The sequence below is a fragment of the Euprymna scolopes genome, chromosome 6, assembly GCF_053919585.1.
Source record: "Euprymna scolopes isolate OS-2025 chromosome 6, ASM5391958v1, whole genome shotgun sequence".
Classification (NCBI taxonomy): Eukaryota; Metazoa; Mollusca; class Cephalopoda; order Sepiida; family Sepiolidae; genus Euprymna; species Euprymna scolopes.
In genome coordinates, this window is record NC_136487.1 from 144,066,596 (window position 1) to 144,086,608 (window position 20,013).

Consider the following 20,013-nt stretch of genomic DNA (forward strand, 5'->3'; position numbering starts at 1 on the left):
TGGGCTGGTGCATCGGCTACTAGTCTCTCGCTCCTTGACAGGGTTCAAAAGAGAGTCGCAAATCTGATAGGCCCTAAATTTGCATCTAAGCTTCAGCCTCTGTCCCATCGTCGAAACGTTGCATCCCTCTGCCTGTTCTACAAGTATTTTAATGGTGAATGCTCTGATGAACTGCAAGCACTTGTGCCCCCACTACGTGAACACCCTCGACAGACCCGACAAGCTGCAAAATCCCACCCCCACACTGCAGAGATCCCTAGATGTAAAAGATCTTTCTACTCCAGTAGTTTCTTCCCCAGAACTGCTAGACTTTGGAATTCCATTCCAGGTCACTGCTTCCCCAACTGTACTGACATGCATAAGTTCAAGTGCAACGTGAACCAACATCTTGCTGCCCAAATCCCTACATAGTACCCCAGTAGATATTTCCCCTGATAGTAGCCTCCTACACCAAAGTGGCAATGTTCCTTGTTAGTGGTGAAAATGTAAAAAAAAAAAAAAAAAAAAAAGTTATGACCAAGGTTTCATTTCATTCGAACAAAACAATAAGAAATGGGTCACCCTGTATACATAGATTTATTTGTCGATGCAATAAGGAGATACAGTAATTGGGGAAGGTGTTGGGGTTAGGGTTTGGAAAATGCCATTTATACCTAGGTATTTCGAAGACTAGTACTTATCATCAGAAGAGGGGCTAGGTTAAAAACATTTCAATATGACATCTAGCGAGGAGGATAATCGGGAGTATGAAAGTATTTAGTATATAGGGTGTGAGCGGGGCAATCTGGGAGTTTTAAACTAATATAGATCAATTTTACTCCTAGGCATTATCACATTTTTCGAAGGGATCGGTTGTGGCTTTAGGTGTTTGCATCCGTGAATGAGTGTCTACGAGATCGAACCTGCTATTTGAATACAAAATTAAATTTTAACAATCCGTTAGACTATGATCGAATGTTGATGGTTTCATTATATCCATTACGAGCGCACTGTTCCTGTTTCTTTATTATTACCACCCGAAGTAATTGTTAATGTTTATGATATAAAGAAATGTTTTTTTGTTATTTAGAATTCAGCAGAGATGCTGGTGGCATCCAACCATGCATTACCACCTTCTTATGGAAGATGATAAATTTATTTCCACAAGACTTACGATTAGCAATAAAATTAATAAAGAACACGTATTTTACGTTTTATACATTAATATCAAATATTACTTTCCTTCCAGTGTTTGTGCATAGACACAGTCATTTACAACCCCCTGCCAACCCCTCAGAAACAATAATGTATCGTCTCTATGTAATGTCAAGTATTACCCTCCTTTCATTGTTTGGGTACAGAAGAAATTACTTAAGTCACAAGCAATAAAAAAACGCACATAGTCTTCTTTTTTCTATTATTCATATTGAATATTACATTCCTTCCAATGCTTGTGTACAGGCACAATTACTTAATCCCCCAATAAGAAATTCGTTGGCTCTATTTAAGTACTTTGCTGCAAGGCTAATGTTTTTTTTTTAGCTAGGAAATAATACAAAGCTTTAAATATTCATTATTATTTATACACGAAATACTTACAAATGGTTGGTTGTTTTTGTTTCACGGCATATCAACCTTTTTCAGATTATTTAATGCCGAATCTAGTAATTTTGAGGAACAATTTTTAATGGAGTATATATATATATATATATATATATATATATATATATATATATATATATATATATTTTAAGTCAGATTCTATTTAACCCATAGTTGGGACCCTAACAGGTACTACCACTCCGGGTCAGAGTGGACCTGAGAGCAATGACAATTAAAGGGTGGATCCACACTCCCTAAAGGACCAAGAAATCCGTTGGCTCTATTTAAGTACTTTGCTGCAAGGCTAATGTTTTGTAGCTATGAAATAATAAAAAGCTTTAAATATTCATTATTATTTATACACGAAATACTTGCAAAATTGATACGCATACTAAGTAATAAGCATTAATAAAAATATATGTACAGGATTCAGAGTCGAGAACAGGAGTTTTTCGGGTTCCGCTAGTTTTTTAGTTGTTAATATAATACATTTGAAATGTATCTAAATAAATTAATAGTAAATACATGAAATTGTTAAGTATTTATCCAGAGTTTGCTTATACCTCGATGGTAATTGTTTATATTATTTTTATTAGATTTTCTAACTTAGGTAACTCTGTTAATACTTACTCGTTCCGATAGAATTCATTGCTGCGCATGAAACAAGTGTTCCAAAGCTTTGACAAAATGGAATCAGTAATGAACCCAAGGACGTGATAAACAAAGACATCATCAAAATATAACTTGTTGGGATGTGTATAATATCGACCAGGAATCCAATCAAAAGTAGGCTTACAATGCCGATGATGCCATAGATTGCCATAATCAAAGAGCTTTCTTCTTCACTCAATCCTACACTCACAGCATAAAGGGGTATATATATATAGAACGACTCTCCTACTAAATAGACAAAGAAAAAATTCATTATTAGTTGAGAAAATAAATACACAGACATGAAAGAAGTAAACGGAAATCACACAAAAAATAATTCATACACGTTTAAACCCTTTGCTTCCTTCGTAGTTTACGGTAGATGTACAATGCTAGAGTTTCATCGCAGAAAGCATAAGAACGTCAACAGAATTAATATAGCGAATTTTTGGAATTGAAAGCCATGTTTAATTTCAGAAGTTTCTGATGGAAATCTAATCTATACAAATCCTTGAGATGAAAAGCTTTTCAGTGATTAACTAATCTGTACAAGTCTTGGAGATGAAAAAGAGTTTTCGGTGGGTAGTTGATCTGTACAAGTCTTAAACTTTAAAATTTTGCAAGAAAAGAGCAAAGATCTTTATCGTGTGGACAGGAAAATTATGCGCGGAAATTCTAAAATATCTAATATTTTTTATGGAGCCATTCCGGTTTCTGATTGGTTGGTTTTGGTTGATTGTTTTGGTGTCTATAAGAAGAGGCTTCCAATTTTCTTTAACCATACCCTCATATATCAAATATACTGCATCACAGATATACAAGAAACGGTGAATAAAAAGGGCATCCATTCATATTCTGCCTCTATTCATCAAATCTCTTCATCTGAATCTGGAAATTGAGCGTTTAACAATGACAAACGAAGGGCAACCCTCCCTTATAGTTTGAACTGTAGATAATACTCTAATTCATTCATTGCGATTCTTCAATATATTGTTTGTCTTTAATACATAATGTTATCTCGGCATTGTTGCCAGTCATCCGGAATTTATATATACTCACAACTGGAATTAAAAACAGTGCCGATTCAGGATACGAGTGATTGGAAATTGCGCAACTCTTACCACCATTATTTTATACGCAGGTACCCTTCAGTGGGTATCCATAGTCTGTCAAGACTGAACGGAGCCGTTTTTGTTTTTACACGTTGAAAAGAAAACTCTGAAATATTTTCCTGGTCGCTGTAATAAAATTTCTTGCCGCCTTGACTATTGATATTAATTTTGTTGCATATTGAGGGGCAATATTCTAGAACTTCGAGACTTGAACACGAAAACGTTATATATGGCATTACACGCGAGAAACAGAAAACAATCTTTTCCCAGTTCAGTAAAACCCCCAGGATACGGTTGCCCTAGGATACACATTTTTCACGTTACGATGTGAAATACGATGTTTTTCCGGCCCCTGGTTACGATATTTTCGACGCCTTACAGTGCTATTTTTAATGTCATTTGATTATATACATGGATATTATATACTGTACTGTATTTTGTTACTAATTTTTAATATGTACTATATGAAATTTTGCTTAGCCCCGCCATACGGCGATTTCACCTTAATATCCCAACCCCGGAACAGATTAGTGCTGTATCCCGAGGTTCTATTTCTTGTAAATCTCAACACAGACGTGAGATGTAGTTATCTATAAATCTCAAACATTTGTTAACGGTTAGGCATTGATGTAAAGAAGTCCATATCAACAATCTACGTTTATGAACCGGAAGAATAAACTATATGAAATCCTTAATCTTCTCCTGTTGCACCAGTGCAACAAACAAGATGGCGGATCAATCCATCACCTCGGGAAATAGGTAAAATGTAAAGTTACTTACATAACGTAATAATTCTTATAGTTTTATTATTTTTAATTACATGTGTGGTAATATATTCGTCTACCAGTGTAAGTCATTAAGTCAGCCGCCATTTTTTCTAGGCCGCTGTGTCTACATATTACCACCTTAACGTTAACATTACACAGAATTGTGGTTCACAATTAGGTTACCATGTTTTAACATAAATAATGAAACAACACTTCTACTAAATAAAATGACATGATTATTGATAAAATATGTATACTAGTTAGTTAACGATTATTAATTAATACTAATTACTAGTTAAAAACGGTTAAGTAATTACTTACCGGAATATGTGGTGTAAATTGCTAACAATAGATAAAAATATTTATTTTTAAATGTTGTATTGCAATAAATGGATTCTCGCTTGTAAATCTCACTCGGCACTATCTCTGAAGTAATTGATTTCCTCGCTCGCAACGTCTTAGGTAACGGCTTTGTATCTTCACTGATGCGTCGGTTAGAGTCGCCCTAAAAATAATATATTTTTTTAATTCTTACAAACAGGAAGAAAAATGTCCAACGAAACACAAATATGTTTAAAAGTAGTGTCATAACTAGTGTAACCTTCGTATTTCGTGAAAAAACTCCAAACACGCGGGCGACGCCGAGCACCCATGCTAGTATATCTATAAACGTGAAAGTGTCTTTCTGTCTGTGTACATTTTCCTACATAATAACTCTGCCAATTTTCAGTTTACAGACTCGAAATTTGATATACAGGGTACTGAGATTTGGAAAAAAATGTTGTGATCTATTTTCGGCTAGACATTTGGTTGTTAAGGGGTCAAAGTTACCCGATGTGACCTTTGAGAACTCTACCAAACTCCACCACAATTTTGGGTATAAACACTTGAAATTTTAGATATAGGTTCGTCGGACATGGATCTAACTTTATAACTTGATTTGAATCCAAAACAATAAATGTTAAGGGGTCATAATAGGGATCAGAGTTTTACAAAAATTGACCGCTTCGGTCTCTACTAAATTACTCAGACAATTTCTGGTCTAAACATTTGAAATTTTACATAAAGGGTATTCAGAGGTAAGGCAAGCTTTTTCATCGGTTTGGGTCGAAAATTTGAATTACCAACATATAAATGTATGGACGTATGTATTTATGTAAACTTTCGACAGAGGCGACGGATTTGTACAAGATCAGTATCGTTTTGAAGCTCATCCTTTCAAACGACAAAAAATATGCTAAAAACATTAATATCTTCACCTTCAACTGGGCACTTTTCTACAGGGCGGGGGTCGCTTTTTTCGCCGATATTTTCGAAAGTCATCCTCTTCTTTCGATTGTCTAGCCTTAATTAAAACCTACGTCACTTCCGATTTGGCGGTGGTCGTAACAGCAAAGACGTCACATTTTTTCTCGTTCGTTTCCCCCTTTGCGGTACGGGTTCGAACCTACCTTCCTACTACCACTTTTTTTTTTGCTCAACATACACCTCCAAACACTCGCCGGGATGAAATGCTAGTATATTTATAAAAGTGAAAATTTCTGTGTGTGTGTGTGTGTGTGTGTGTGTGTGTGTGTCTGTCTGTCTGTCTCTGTGTGTACACTTCCCTACCTCATAACTCTTGTAATTTTCAGTCTAGAGACTTGAGATTTGACATAAAAAGTAGTGAGCTTTGGGAAAATCTTTAATCGATTTTCGGCCAGAAATTTGGCTCTTAAGGGGTCAAAGTTCAACTATTTGATCTCTGAGAACTGTACAAAACTCCTCCGCCAATTTTGGGTCTAAACACTTGAAATTTTAGATACAGATTACTGGGACATTGATCTAACTTGAAAATTTATTTAGAGCCCAAAGCAATAAATGTTAAGGGATTAAAACTTGGGTCAAAGTTTTAAAAAATTTGACCTCTGCGGTCTCTACTAAATTATTCAGCCAATTTCTGGTCTAAAGATTTGAAATTTTACATAAAGTGTATTCAGACATAGGGCAAGATTTTTAATCGTTCCATTACTGAAAATTTGGCCTCCAAGGGGTCAAAGTTCAAAAGATTTTATCTTTGCGGTATCTAGCAAAGTATGAAGCCAAATTTGGGTCTAAACATTTGAAATTTTACATTAAGGGTATTTAGACATGCAGCAAGTTTTTAATCAGTTTCGGGGCGAAAATTTGGCTGGTAAGAGGTCAAAGTTGACAGAGTTGACCTTTGCAGACTCTACCAAACTCCTCCGCCAATTTTGGGTCTAAACACTTAAAATTTGAGATGTAGATTACTTGGACATGGGTCAAACATTTTAATTTTAATTGAGCTTAAAATTGGGGTCAAAGTTAAAAAAAAAACCCTGATGTCTGCGGTGTCTACCAGCTTTTCTTTGTGATAGCTAAGGAAGCCTATTATACAGAAAGGCATTACCGTATATATTCACACTTTTAAATATATACATATGCACATAAAGTTATGAATAGTGCATAGGGTCCGAGCAAAGCCGGGCGGAACTGCTAGTCTCTCTCTCTCTCTCTCTCTCTCTCTCTAGATATATATATATATATATATATATATATATATATATATATATATATATAATGTTCTCTCTCTTTGTTGTTAAGGAAATGTTTGTTGATAAACTATTATATGCCCTGTTGAACAGTATACATGTGAAATGAAATATATATTTGCAAACATAAATACACCGCTACAAGAACATTTATGAAACACGTAACCGACACGAAGAAAATCACTATATACCCAACATTATATACTCCAAATACATAATATCTGCGCTCTTTATATATATATATATATATATATATATATATATATATATATATATATATATATATATATATAAAGCTGAATGTCTGTATGTGTCTGGTCACGAATAGGCTGCTATATGGTTGACTATTTTAAAAAACTGATTACATATAATGATAGAAGATGTATCGAGACACAGGAATGGGTATGTTTGATCTGGTAGAACGGTGGTTTATTAAAATTGTGGGGTTTACTTTCGCGTCTCGTCCACAATATATGGAAATAAATAAAATAAAATAAAAAGCGTTTACAAGTGTTTTTGATATAGATGTACATAAGAATACTTTGATAAGTATGTTTTAACTTAAATAGGGATGGTGTAATAAAATTGTGGAGTCTGCGTTCGCGCCTGGCCTCCATAGAATGAAAATAGGCACAAACTTTAATAAAGACTTTTCATATCTATCTGCGTAAGTATACTTTGATAATTATGTTTCAGTTTGAAGAAATATGGTATAATAAAATTATGGCGTGTTCGTTCGCACCTGACCTCCATAGAATGGAAATATGTCACACCGTTTAACAAGGTTTTTTGATATAGATCCACAGAATATTGTGATAAGTGTTTACGTGTGAACAGGTATGGTATAATAAATTATGGGGTTTATCTATTTTATTTTTACTTTCATCATATTTTGCTTTGGTTTTGATACCCCCAAATTCAACCCAAATTTACAACCCTTCGTTTTCATAACCTATCATACTTTCATAAATCAGAGTCCATTTCCTGTAGGCTGTTTTTGAACCCAGTCAACGACAGATACTTTTGCTAGTATATATATATATATATATATATATATATATATATATATATATATATATATAATAGAAAATCTTATTGAAAATTTATGAAAATTTTCAATAACATTTCTAAACCTGTAAGGATATATATAACTGACTATAACAGTAATTTATTTTCAAACTGAAGGTTGAAGATTTAACCCTCAGTGCGAAAAATATAATTGCAAATTACTTAGGATCTCTATCAAATAATACGAATAACACATCCTCATCTAAAAAATTAATAAACGTAAACTTACCCTTTTTTTTACACAGAGATCACCACTTATCAAGGCCCGGAAGTCACGCAGGGATAAGGGTTATTGCAAGTACATTACGTTAGTGTGGAGATTTGATGAAGTGTTTACTTAAGGGGGCGGTTCATTAGGAATTTGTTAACATTGGACTTGAACATATCCAAGTTGTAGTCCGGTGGGAAGCAGGCAGACGGAACAGAGTTCCACAGGCGTGCAGTTCTAAGAAAGAAGTTTGTTCATGGAATCCACGTTTTGATTTAGGCACAGATAAAGAGTGGGGGAAATTTTTCACAGTGGATTCGACTAGACGAGTGTTTTTCGTGAAAGATTGGCGAGGGGGGACCAGAGATTGGAGTTCAGACGAGCACCTGCCATGGAAATAACGATAAAACAAGGATAGGCTCGCAACGTCTCTTCTGTGGGAGAGAGGTTGCAGGGTAGAGAAAAGGCCATTCCCCACTAAGCCACGAAGTCTATTTTGTACTCTGTCAAGGCAGGATAGGCTGTTTTTAGCAGCTCTTGCCCAGATATGGCAACAGTATTCCATCCTTGGGCGTACTTGGCTTTTATATAGATAGAGAATTGCATCAGTAGTGAGATATCTTCTGGAGCGGTAGAAGGATCCCACCATCTTTCCAGCGACCTTGGCAACAGACTTGATGTATGTATTCCATTTCAGATCAGGAGTAAAGGTCAAACCCAGAAGCTTGTCAAAACACGGGGCCTCACCCAGACGAGAGCCATCCATCACAATTGATGCCAGATGGGGATCAGAGCGTTGATGATGTAAGGATAGGAGTTTGGTTTTGGATGCATTAAAGGTAACCAGCCACATCTTCCCCCACTGAACCACGCGCTCGAGATCAGAGGAGAGAGAATCAGAGAGAACTTTGTCATTTACAGCCTTTGATGTGTTGCCGTAGATGGTCGTGTCATCAGCATAGATGTCAACGAATGATTTAAGTATGTGTTTAGGGAGGTCATTGATGTAGATCAGGAAGAGAGTTGGGCCTACGATTGACCCCTGAGGGACTCCAGCATTTATATTGCAGGCCTCCGATTTCTGTCCATCTGCCACTGCTCTTATGAGCCTATCAGAGAGAAATGATTTAATGATTGAGAAAACATTTCCAGTTATACCGTAGCTGGAAATCTTGTGAAGTAGACCCTTATGCCATACCTTGTCGAAGGCCTTTGATATGTCATGAGCAATTGCCCTAGAAATGAAGCCTTTGTCAAGAGATTCACTTATCCTGTGGGATATAACCGTCAGCACATCTGCGGTAGATATTGCAGAGCGGAAACCATATTGTGTGTCACTAAGAAGGTTATTCCTGCTGAGGTGGTGTACTATTTCTCTATTTAATATGGATTCCAGCAACTTACTCATAACACACAGGAGACTTATTGGTCTGTACTGAGAGGGAGATGACTTATCACCTGAATTCTTAAATACAGGGCAAACTGATGAGGTCTTCCAGGGAGTCGGAAAGCACTTCTCCTTAAGACAGCGCTTAAACAGTTTCGTAAGTATGGGAGCAAGTTCTGGTTGAAGCTTTTTTAACACTATAATTCGGATGCCATCAGGGCCAGTTGCTTTACTGGAATCTAGGTTTTTGATTAGCTTGGCGACCTCATGCACGGATATTTGCATGTTACCTAGCTTGTTCTGTGTTATAGGAGGAAATATAGGGGAGTGATGGCCTTCGTTGCATAGGGTAGAATTAGCTGCAAAGTTCTTTGCAAATAGTTTGGCCTTGTCTGATGCTGACGAGATGACCTCTAGTCCATTGATAATGGTTGGGATAGAACGCACACTTCTGTTCAGGATCCTATTTGTTATTTGCCCAAACTGGTGGGAACCAAGCCGCTGATCAGCTACCTTGGATTTAACAGACTGGGCATATAGCTCTCTTGCATTTTTTATTACTCTTTTACAGTGGTTGCTGGCAGTCCTGAAAGCAGCTTTAGTCTCAGTGCATCTATTACGTTGGTAGCTATGGAAAAAGTGATTTCTGTGCGCGATAGCAGCAGCACATTCTGGGGAGAACCATGGCTGGCTGTTAGGTTTTTGTTGGAATTTTTTAGATGGTATGAATTGGTCTATGCCTACAATTAACCATTAACCCTATTTATTATATTATATTTTATTTATTATACCAAAAACTCTTTCTCCAAAGAACTAATAAGTTTACTCTTTACACGTTACAAAACATCATGCTATTATTTTATTTGGCTCTTAGTAGGGCGTCAGACATAGCATGATCTTGGGGATTTTATCAAATATAGAGAAACAGAAAGTTACAAATTGAACAGTAGATCATCTAGGATAGAATATAGTTATACCAGAATTTACCGCAAGATAAAAATACCAGGTTGAGAAACTGGCGCGGTCTATCCTTCTATCGAGGGTAGATGATACTCCCTTAAGCCGTGGTAAGAACCCAATTTAGTGATGGCGTGGCGATAAAAAAATACCCTTGATACCTCTAGCAAAGCATCAAGTATTACAAAATATACGTGTTCATAATCTTAGATCAGGTGAAAGTATATGCAAAAAGAGCGAATATGGACTGCATATAAACTTACGCATTTTTCATCTTTTGTTTCCTGGTTTTCGCCTTCTGTTTCAAAGCCAATGTTTGCAGTTCCTTCCATTTCATCGACAGAAGTTCGTTCATTATCTAAAAAGACAACGACTAATTGTATAGAAATTCTACATCATTAGTGGAATAAGATTAAGGTAACTCTTTCTTAAGAATATATTATTGACTCCATGCGGAATTATTGTCTTGTTGGTTCCGGGTAAACGTCGGAAAGTAAAGTTAAAAGATTATTATTATGATTGTTTATAAGTCAAAATATTTTGTTAGCTAAATAATCTACCAGGAATGTTAACTTGATTGAATGGAATTTAGAAACAGGTTGAGAATTTGGATAAATGACTTGAACAATTAGAAATGTGAGCTGACAAAAATAATTTGGTTACGTGACAAAACATCGAGTGGTGATCATTTAGGCTACGTGTATTGATGACGTAATTAGAAGGAAGATAATTTTTTATATACACGTAGAGTTTAGTCAGTTGAGAGTCAGTTGAAGCGAGAGAGTCGAGTTAAACAGCCGAGGGGGATCAGCTAGCGATCCGGGGGCTTAGGCCTCTATACTCCGGTAAAACTGTCCGGCGTATGATATTGTCAAAAATGTAAGATAAGACAAGTGTACAACTTTCCAAATGGGGAAACATTCTGGGAATTGAACTTGCTGAAAATACAACCTGAGACTTCTGGGCGTTTCCTTGGGATGAATTTTCATTGCATTTTTTTTCGCATCCATAATACAAGACCCAAAGATTGACAAGTTATGTTTTTCCCTATTGTCCAGATGGAAAACCTCACAGAACTGTGTTTTGTCCCTTCATATTGTCCGTGTTTGTTAGATGCCGTGTTTAACATGTGTTATACACGCTTCAACTCGAGAACAATAGAAAAACTAGACGATCACAAACAATAAAGACTCTCACATACATGACCACTTATATACACGAACTGTAGATGAACGCAACGAACATTAATAGACGTTATACCCGTTAAGACACATATAAATATATATATATCCCTATAGCAACCCCACTATATAACAGAGTACGATGTGGTTATACATTCATTATATAGACAAAAATGGAAACGGCTATAACCCTTTGCGTGTTTAATCGGCTTCCTCCAAAGGAGGAATTTCAATAGGAGTATGAAATTCACAAGCAGTCTCCAGTCGCATGTATATCCTCGGTAGAGGAGATGATGACATTTGGGGCGTTCAACTCTTGAAGGTAGGTGTCCACGTCCTCCTACGTACAGAGCCCAGAATTCCCAAATTGGTCAACCATCTGGTACTAACCAGCCTCAACGTTGCTTAACTTCGGTGATCTAATCAGAACCGGTGTTTCAACGTAATTATGCCGCACTGATTCGTTATATAGACGACAATATAACAGATTAAGACAGTTCTAGTGATGTATCCTATTCAATCATTACATGGAATCAACCGACTCTTTGAATAGAATTGTTATAAAGAAGTGAGAAAAGAAGCCAAGTGAGAAAGCAGTCTCTGTCAGCCCATTACTTCCGTACTTTCTCCGCTTATGTTATTCCTTCTTGAAACGTATTTGCGCAGTCGATTTTTCATCAACCAAGAAAAAAACTCATACACTTCGTTTTTGTATAAAAATATAAAAACTTTTATTTGCTGGGGTTTTTTTCTGCCTCATAATGTGTGCGCCTAGCTAGAGACGGAGAGAACGAACTAGAAGGTGGGTAGATAGAGCGACGTTTGTGCGATGTTTATTTTTCAGCTGAATGTGGCTTCTATTTTCTTTTTCCTTTTCTCTGGGCTGTATATGTTACCTGCTCTTTTGCAGCTGGCGCACCTCCGACAGGTGCGTGCGTCAAGTAGTTGAATCTTCACCCTGGAGATCTCTATCTGACAGCCTGACCTCATCGTTCAGTGCATTTAGTACCGGCTGTCATGCGTGCGTTTGCGTGTATGCACCCCCATACGCGATATTCTGTCCCTTTAAGGCCACGGTATTTATAAACTACAATTTTAATTTGAACATTTCTTGAAAAAAAAAAAGGAATAAACAAATATAAATAGTAATTCTAGGTGAGCGTTGCTTAAATTATCAGTGAAATCTCAGTAACGTTCCTCTCTCTTCGCCATCTTTCTTTCCATTAATTTATTGCTAGTTCTGGAATGGTTTTGAACTAAATATCACAAATCCTAACTAGTTTGCATTAAAACGTCTACTGTCTAATTTCATGAAAACCTTTCTAGTGTATTACATAGTATTTCTAGATGGAATCTCATTAATGTACATGTTTTTAATAACGATAAATTTTTAGTTGAATCGCATGAATATTTATTATTCATATCCCTCTCACTTTCAATGAATTCAGTATCGTTTTCGGGATTGTTTCGAAAACAATTCTGTATAATCTTTATCTCTATATCTATGTTTAGCATTATATAAAATTCACTTTGTACGTGTGTGTGAGTTCTTTCCTCATAGGTTCCGAAACGGCTGAGCCTATTTTTAGCAAATTTCACACAAAGATAATGTACATGTCCGGCAGTGTTCTTAGATATGTTTGGTACAGAAATTCACCCGATGAATTGAAAAAAAATTCGATCATAAATATAGTCGTTCCTCTCTTATAGATATAAAATAATTTCTACATGGGAATATTTTACGTTACACCGGTGTAACCCTGGCCGGTGTAACGTAAAATATTCCACTGTAAAAATTCTTCATTTTTATCTATAAGAGAAGAAAGATTATTTTTAAGATCGTCAAGCCTAAATATCAGGTGGGGTGATATTGTAAACAAACACGGACGACATTAGCAGTGTAATTTTTTAATTTTTTTTTTTTATTTTGCGAATTAGTTCACCGGGCAAATTATTCCTCGTAATCGATAATAATCGATAAATGATTAATTCGATAATAATACATACGCAATCTGCATAAATTAAAATATCATGTTTAAGCGTATAATACGACCGGCCAATGCCGGACAACCAGCTAGTACCCAATAAATTAGCTTACGTTAAAACGTCTATAATCTATGTTCCAAATTTTATAACATCTAACCAGTATATTTTCATTCATACTGATGTCAGACTGATTCATAGACGGACAGTGCAAAATTTTGTTGAAAATTCAAAGACTAACGTTTTCTTTTTATAACCTCCATTTATTTCCTGGATTTTCCATTACAGCTGTTTCATTGATGAGTTGGCAATTTTACGATTTATGTTTCCATAAAAATATCATGTCCCCACCAACTTCTTCAGATGTTTATCCATTATATTTTTAACATGCTTGACATCGTATTCGGGTAAAAGGATTTCCAAAGCCATGCTTCCGAACTTCCTCTATCTTTTGGTGTTATGTAAAGATAGTTTTCCGTTTTTACCCATACTTTCGTATTTTTATTTTTATTTATTAATTATTAATTTTTGTTTTAATTTTCCCTTTTTTCCTATTTGTTTTTTCCAATTATCATATAATTTTATATAATTTTATTCCTATATTTACGCGTGTTTATTTTAATATTGTTTTTTTTTTGCTAGGTGTTTGAATTCGTATAATATTAACCGATGAAGGGGAGGTCACTCTTGTGGTATCATTTTTTATATCTATGATTACCTCCCTTGCATTTTTTCCTAATCTGCTCTAGTGCGTGAAATTAAATATCTGTTTCTGTGCAAACACACGTGGATTACATCTAGTCATTTGTTTAATAATTTTTATTTTGATATTAGTATATGGTAAGATTCTAATATACATAAGTTGCATCTTTTCGATTTGCTAGGTTTATGTTTTTCTCCCTTATCAATTATTGACCATCTTAATTTATATTTGTTATGTTTGACGTTATCTTCGTCGCCAACTGTTATGTTTGCAGGTTGAACTAAATAACGTATAAGGCAATACAAATGAACACTCAACAAAACAAAGGTAGATCAATAAGAAGTGCATTAGGAAAAGTATATTTACAATATATTTACATAATGGTTGCAAGTAAGAGAGTCTTGGCTGGAGAACATATCTGCTCTCGGCTCGGCCTTCGGTGGCTTCTGGTTAACACACACTCAGACTAACCGAGTCTTGCTATTCATATGTAATATTATCCACATATGTAAATGAGTTGGTGCCACCACAACACCCTCCTCCCAAGATTTGAAATCACACAGATTTCAATATCTTTTTCTCTTGGGATTTAACATTAATGGTCCATTAAACTTTCTTTTTCTACCTGATCTTCGGGGCTCAGGTGTATATTGAGGCGGTTCCAAATTAAAGGATTCGTATATGATGTCCATGGTTTCCTCCTCTTCGACTGCTGTTGTATAATCACCATCTTGAATATGGCGTTTTTTTATTTGGTTCAGGTGCCTTTTATGTATATTTTGTAGACCTTTAATCATGTATGTACAATCACCAATGCGTTTATCCACTACTCCACATTCCCAGTAAGAGTTATTATTCCTGTAGCACTTGAAATATACTCGATCTCCCGAGTGTGTAGTGTTTCGGACAATTGCCTGTCTTAGCAATAGTTTATCAAACGCCGATTTCACCTTTTTGGCAAACATTAAATCAGCTGGTGATATGTTTGACGGTGTATTAGGGCGCGGGGTTATCCTATATATTTGTAAAAATTGTTGCAAAGCTTTTTCCGTTGGTATCCCAATGGATTTTTTAACGTGTCTAAGAACCTCTCCGCGAGGCCGTTCGACGTTGGATGGTACGGAGGAGTAATGATATGCTTTACTTGGAACGTGTCACAAAATTCCTTAAAGTATGTGGATGTGAATTGAGTTCCATTGTCAGCGACCAGTGTGCCTGGTACACCAAATCGTGCAAATAACTCGTGTAGGAATCCTATTGAGTTGTTCGTTGTTGGATTCCTGCAACGCATTACCTCAGGCCATTTTGTATAACTATCTACTACAATTAAGTAGTAATTTTCTCCTACTAGACCAGCGAAGTTCATGTGGATTCTCGACCATGGGTGGTCGGTTTTCGGCCAAGGTTTGTGTACTATAGGTGGGGATTTTACCGCTAACTGGCATCCTTTACATCTATTTATTGTTGTAGCTATGTTGATGTCCATGATACGCCAGTATACGTAGCTTCTCATTAGATACTTCATCCGATTTATCCCTGGATGTCCTGTGTGGAAGTCTCTCAAAATCCTCCTCTGCAACGTTTTAGGTATTACTACTCTCTCGCTGTATAATAACACATCGTTACATATGGAAAAAATTTCCTGAACCTTTTTGTCATTTATATTTTTTTCTTTTATATCATTTATGTATTCATCTTTATCGGCTTCTCTTTTAATGTCCGATGTTTGCTACCATATTTTTCACTTCGACATTTGTTCGAATTGCTGCAATCACTGATTCTTCCAAATTATGTTTCTGTGTTATCAGTCTTGAAAGTCCATCCGCATGGCAAATGTTTTTCTATGCTAGATGTTGTAGCTGGAAATCGTAATTCAGTAGGATCGTACCCTAGCGCAGCAATCTATTTGCGGTGTATACAGGCAATCCTTTTTTTGATCCGTAGATTGTGACTAATGGTTTATGGTCAGTTTCAAGTATAAAATGTCTACCATATAAATATCGGTGGAACTTAGTCACTGCAAAGATTATACTCAACGCTTCTTTTTCAATCTGTGAATACGCCTTCTATGCTGGAAGCAGCGTTCTCGAAGCGTGAGCTATCGGCTTTCTAGATCCATTAGGCATGATATGTTGAATGCATGCTCCTATGCCGTAGGAACTAACGTCACTAGCGACGGCTATATTTAATTTTGTGTCATAGTGAGTTAGAAATAATTCAGATGTTAGTGCGCTCTTTATTTTGTCAAAAGCGGTTTGACATTCTTGCGTCCAGTTCCAAGGTGTGTCCTTTTTTAGCAGCTCATTTAAGGGAGCTCGCAAATTATGCATCCCTTCAATAAAAGATTGGTAATAATTTGCGAGTCCTAAGAAACTCTGCAAGGTTGTTACGTTATTAGGTGCTGGCATGTTTTTTTATTGCCGCAGATCTTTCTGGGTCTGGACGTCGCCCATGTTTATTTATTATATGTCCAAGATACTTAAAGTCGCATTTATTTTCTTTTACTTTAAACCCGAAGTCTTGTATTCGAGTGAATACTTGTTTTGAATGCTCCTTATGTTCTTCTAGGGATTTGCTCCTGATAACAATGTCGTCCAGGTATGCACATGCGCACGCAATACTACTTAGCAAAAGTCGAAAAGTCTGCGCACACTCTGATTTCATCATTCTTTTCCTTTGCATATACGGTGGGGGCTGCCCAATAGCTGTGTTCTATTTTTGATAGTATGCCTGTCTGCTCCAATTTGTCTAATTCTTTATTAATCTTTTCCAACCCAGCGAACGGAACGTTTCGCTTTTTTTTCTAAAAATTGGGCTGGTTTTTTCTTTAAGTTCAAACGAGGCCTTAAATTTATTGCAACGACCTAATTTAGTCATGAATACTTCAGGGAATAATTTTTTTAAGTCCTCTTTTATATTTCCTGTTGTTGGAGTAGTACATTCTATTTTTTACAGAATGTATTGATTGGCTTATCCCACAGTCTAAATTTCTCAATCAAATCTATTCCAAACAGATTTTCGCTATTTTTCAATATGAACATTTTTAATTTCTTCGTAATCTTTAATTTAATTTTATCGGAAAGATAACTTCTCCTTCAAATTTTATCGCACCATCAGTTTTTGTCTAATGTTTCATTTGATTTTGTTTGCTGTACTCTCTTTCTGGTGAAATCTTTATATCTGCAACAATCGCTTCTGTGTCCGACTTTCTTGCAAATGTAGCATTTTTTCTTCTCATAAGGGCAATCTGACCCCAATGTCTTTCTGAGCATCTCTTACAGTTATATCTAGGGAGAGGCTTGTTATATTCTTTAATATAATTATAATTATTATATTTGGAATATCTGGTTCCATTTTGACTGCTTTTATTTGTATAGTTTTTGGTTAGTGTGTATGGTTTTCTAACTTTTCTTACATATGCCACTCCGGATTCTTCTATCTTTTTTAATCCTTTTTAGTGTAATGACCCTTTCACAATCCTCTGCTAATTTCTGAAGTGTTAAATCTTGCTCAGATTCAAGCTTAGACAACACTCATCGGCGTATTTCTGCATTTTCGTGGAAACTAACCCTTGTGCGAAGATTAGGCATTTGAAATCATCTACTGTTAGTTCCGCTAGCTTAAAATCATCACAGTTTTTTATTGACAACTAATGCGTATGTCAAATAATCCTGGTTGTCCATCTTCCTTAGATTCATACACAACCATCTCTTATGAAAAAGAGATATATTCGGACTAAATAATTCTTTTAGTAATTTTACAGCTTCCATGAAATCTAATTCCGTAGTTTTTTTTTAGGTAATATGTAATCTACGAATTTACTGTGTTCTGCTACACCCAACTTTCTGAGTAAGAGGCTCACTTTCTAGCTATTTGGCCAACTTTTGCAGTCCAGTTGAAAGACATCCTCGTATCTTGTGTAGTATGATTCAAAATTCTTTTCTTCCTCCGGCACATAATTAAATGTGTCCATACTATTAAAAATAGTTGTATGGGAGAAATTAGCACTGTCAACATTTTCTCGATTATTCTTTAGTAGTTCCAGTGTTTTAGCAAAACGTTCATTTTGCCTTTCTTCATGTTAAAATTGTAATTTTTTCTACCTTTCTTCTTGTTCAAATTGTAATTTTTTCTGCCTTTCTTCTTGTTCAAATTGTAATTTTTTCTGCCTTTCTTCTTGTTCCAGTGGCCATTTCAATAATTTCTCACCTCTTCGTTCGTATTGCTTGGCTTGTGCCTGTTGTTGCGTCTGCAAAAATTGCATTAATATTCTAGATAAATCTTCCATTTTTTTAGTGTATTCTAATATATAAAATGGCTTGTTTTACAACAAGAATTGTTCAGAATTCCTGTTTTCAATAATAATAATATCGCTGCTCGAATATTTTCTCACTTCGCTAGCGAGTCAAGTTCATCCAACCACAAAAAATTAAAAAAACTGAGGCTTTTACTGAAACCACCAATACGATTGACTTTTCCGTTTTAGGGACTTCCTAATAAGTAACAGCAGAACTTAAGTACAACTCTTTCCACAATAATTCGTAATCTGTTTGTCGTTTTACAACAAACAAAAATTCACTTTTACAGTTTGTTATTTTTTTTTCAAGATGGATTCAAATAGAAACGGCGAAAATATCCGGTTTTTCCACGTTCGAGTTTTTTTTTGGTTTTTTTAGACTGCAATTAGAAGTTTTGGTTTATCTTTTTTTTTCGACTAGTATTATTAATCCAGGTTACTTTCTTTTTTTTAAATTTTTTTTTAGCCTGAATGCAGTTTTTATTCTTGGAACATGGGAAAAGACTGTTTCTTTGTTTTAGTTTTGTACTTCCACGAGGAAAATATTTTACCGCTTTCCAATGTTCGCTGAATTACTAATTTTTTCCGCTTGAGTCGACTTCTCTTTAGCGTGAAATCCGTTTTTATGACTATTTCGTTCGTCAAAACTTGTATTCCTTAGAAAGGTCAAACGTTGCGTTGTACTTTTTTTAGTGAGTTCTTTCAATTTCTTCGTCAAACTGTTATATTTGACGTTCATCCTCGTCGCCAACTGTTATGTTTGACGTTATCTTCGTCGGCAATTGCTATGTTTGCAGGTTGAACCAAATAACGTATAAGGCAATACAAATGAAGACTCAACAAAACAAAGGTAGATCAATAAGAAGTGTATTAGGAAAAGTATATTTACAATATATTTACATAATGGTTGCAAGTAAGAGAGTCTTGGCTGGAGAACATATATGCTCTCGGCTCGGCCTTCGGTGACTTCTGGTTAACACACACTCAGACTAACCGAATCTTGCTATCTATGTGTAATATTATCCACATATGTAAATGAGTGGGTGCCACCACAACAATATTCAGTTTTATTTTCCTTTAATTCCTTAATCCATACTGCTAAAGTGGTTGAGTTTTTCTTTGTTTTTTTTTTTCGGTTGTTTTCGTTATTACTATTGTTTCTGTTTCTATTTTCGTTATAGTAGTTGTGGTTGTCACTACTGTTGTGATCTTTTCTACCGTTGTTTTCATTTTTATTCACACACACACACACACACACACACACACACACACACACACACACATATATATATATATATATATATATATATATATATATATATATATATTACGATTACATTTTCCTTCTGGTGCTAACCTCCAGATATGCTGAAAACCAAGTTGATGGAAGTTTCGGGCCTGATCAGCAGACTAACTCGGTGGGTGACCAAACTGAACGCTGTTAGCATTCGAACCATGCATTAAGTAAAAACAGAATTCGTGCACACCACTTTTCAAATTTAACTACTTCGGACCATTTACTCTTATTAGTCGGAAGCGATCGTGTTAAACGTGGGGGAGAGACAA

General features: G+C 35.6%; 1 protein-coding gene across 5 annotated transcripts in view; it reads right to left on the reverse strand.

Moving 5' to 3' along the window:
- Positions 1–20,013, reverse strand: part of LOC145278024 (monocarboxylate transporter 9-like) — a 63,749-nt gene that overhangs the window by 8,405 nt on the left and 35,331 nt on the right. For 3 of the 5 annotated variants that reach the window (XM_080130231.1, XM_080130233.1, XM_080130228.1), the window contains 3 exons: positions 10,547–10,641; positions 4,433–4,616; positions 2,212–2,481 (listed from right to left, as the gene is read on the reverse strand). In XM_080130231.1, the coding sequence (XP_079986357.1) occupies positions 2,212–2,481; positions 4,433–4,616; positions 10,547–10,641 (549 nt within the window). The remainder of the gene's footprint in view (positions 1–2,211; positions 2,482–4,432; positions 4,617–10,546; positions 10,642–20,013) is intronic. The other 2 variants (XM_080130229.1, XM_080130232.1) reach the window with 2 other exon arrangements.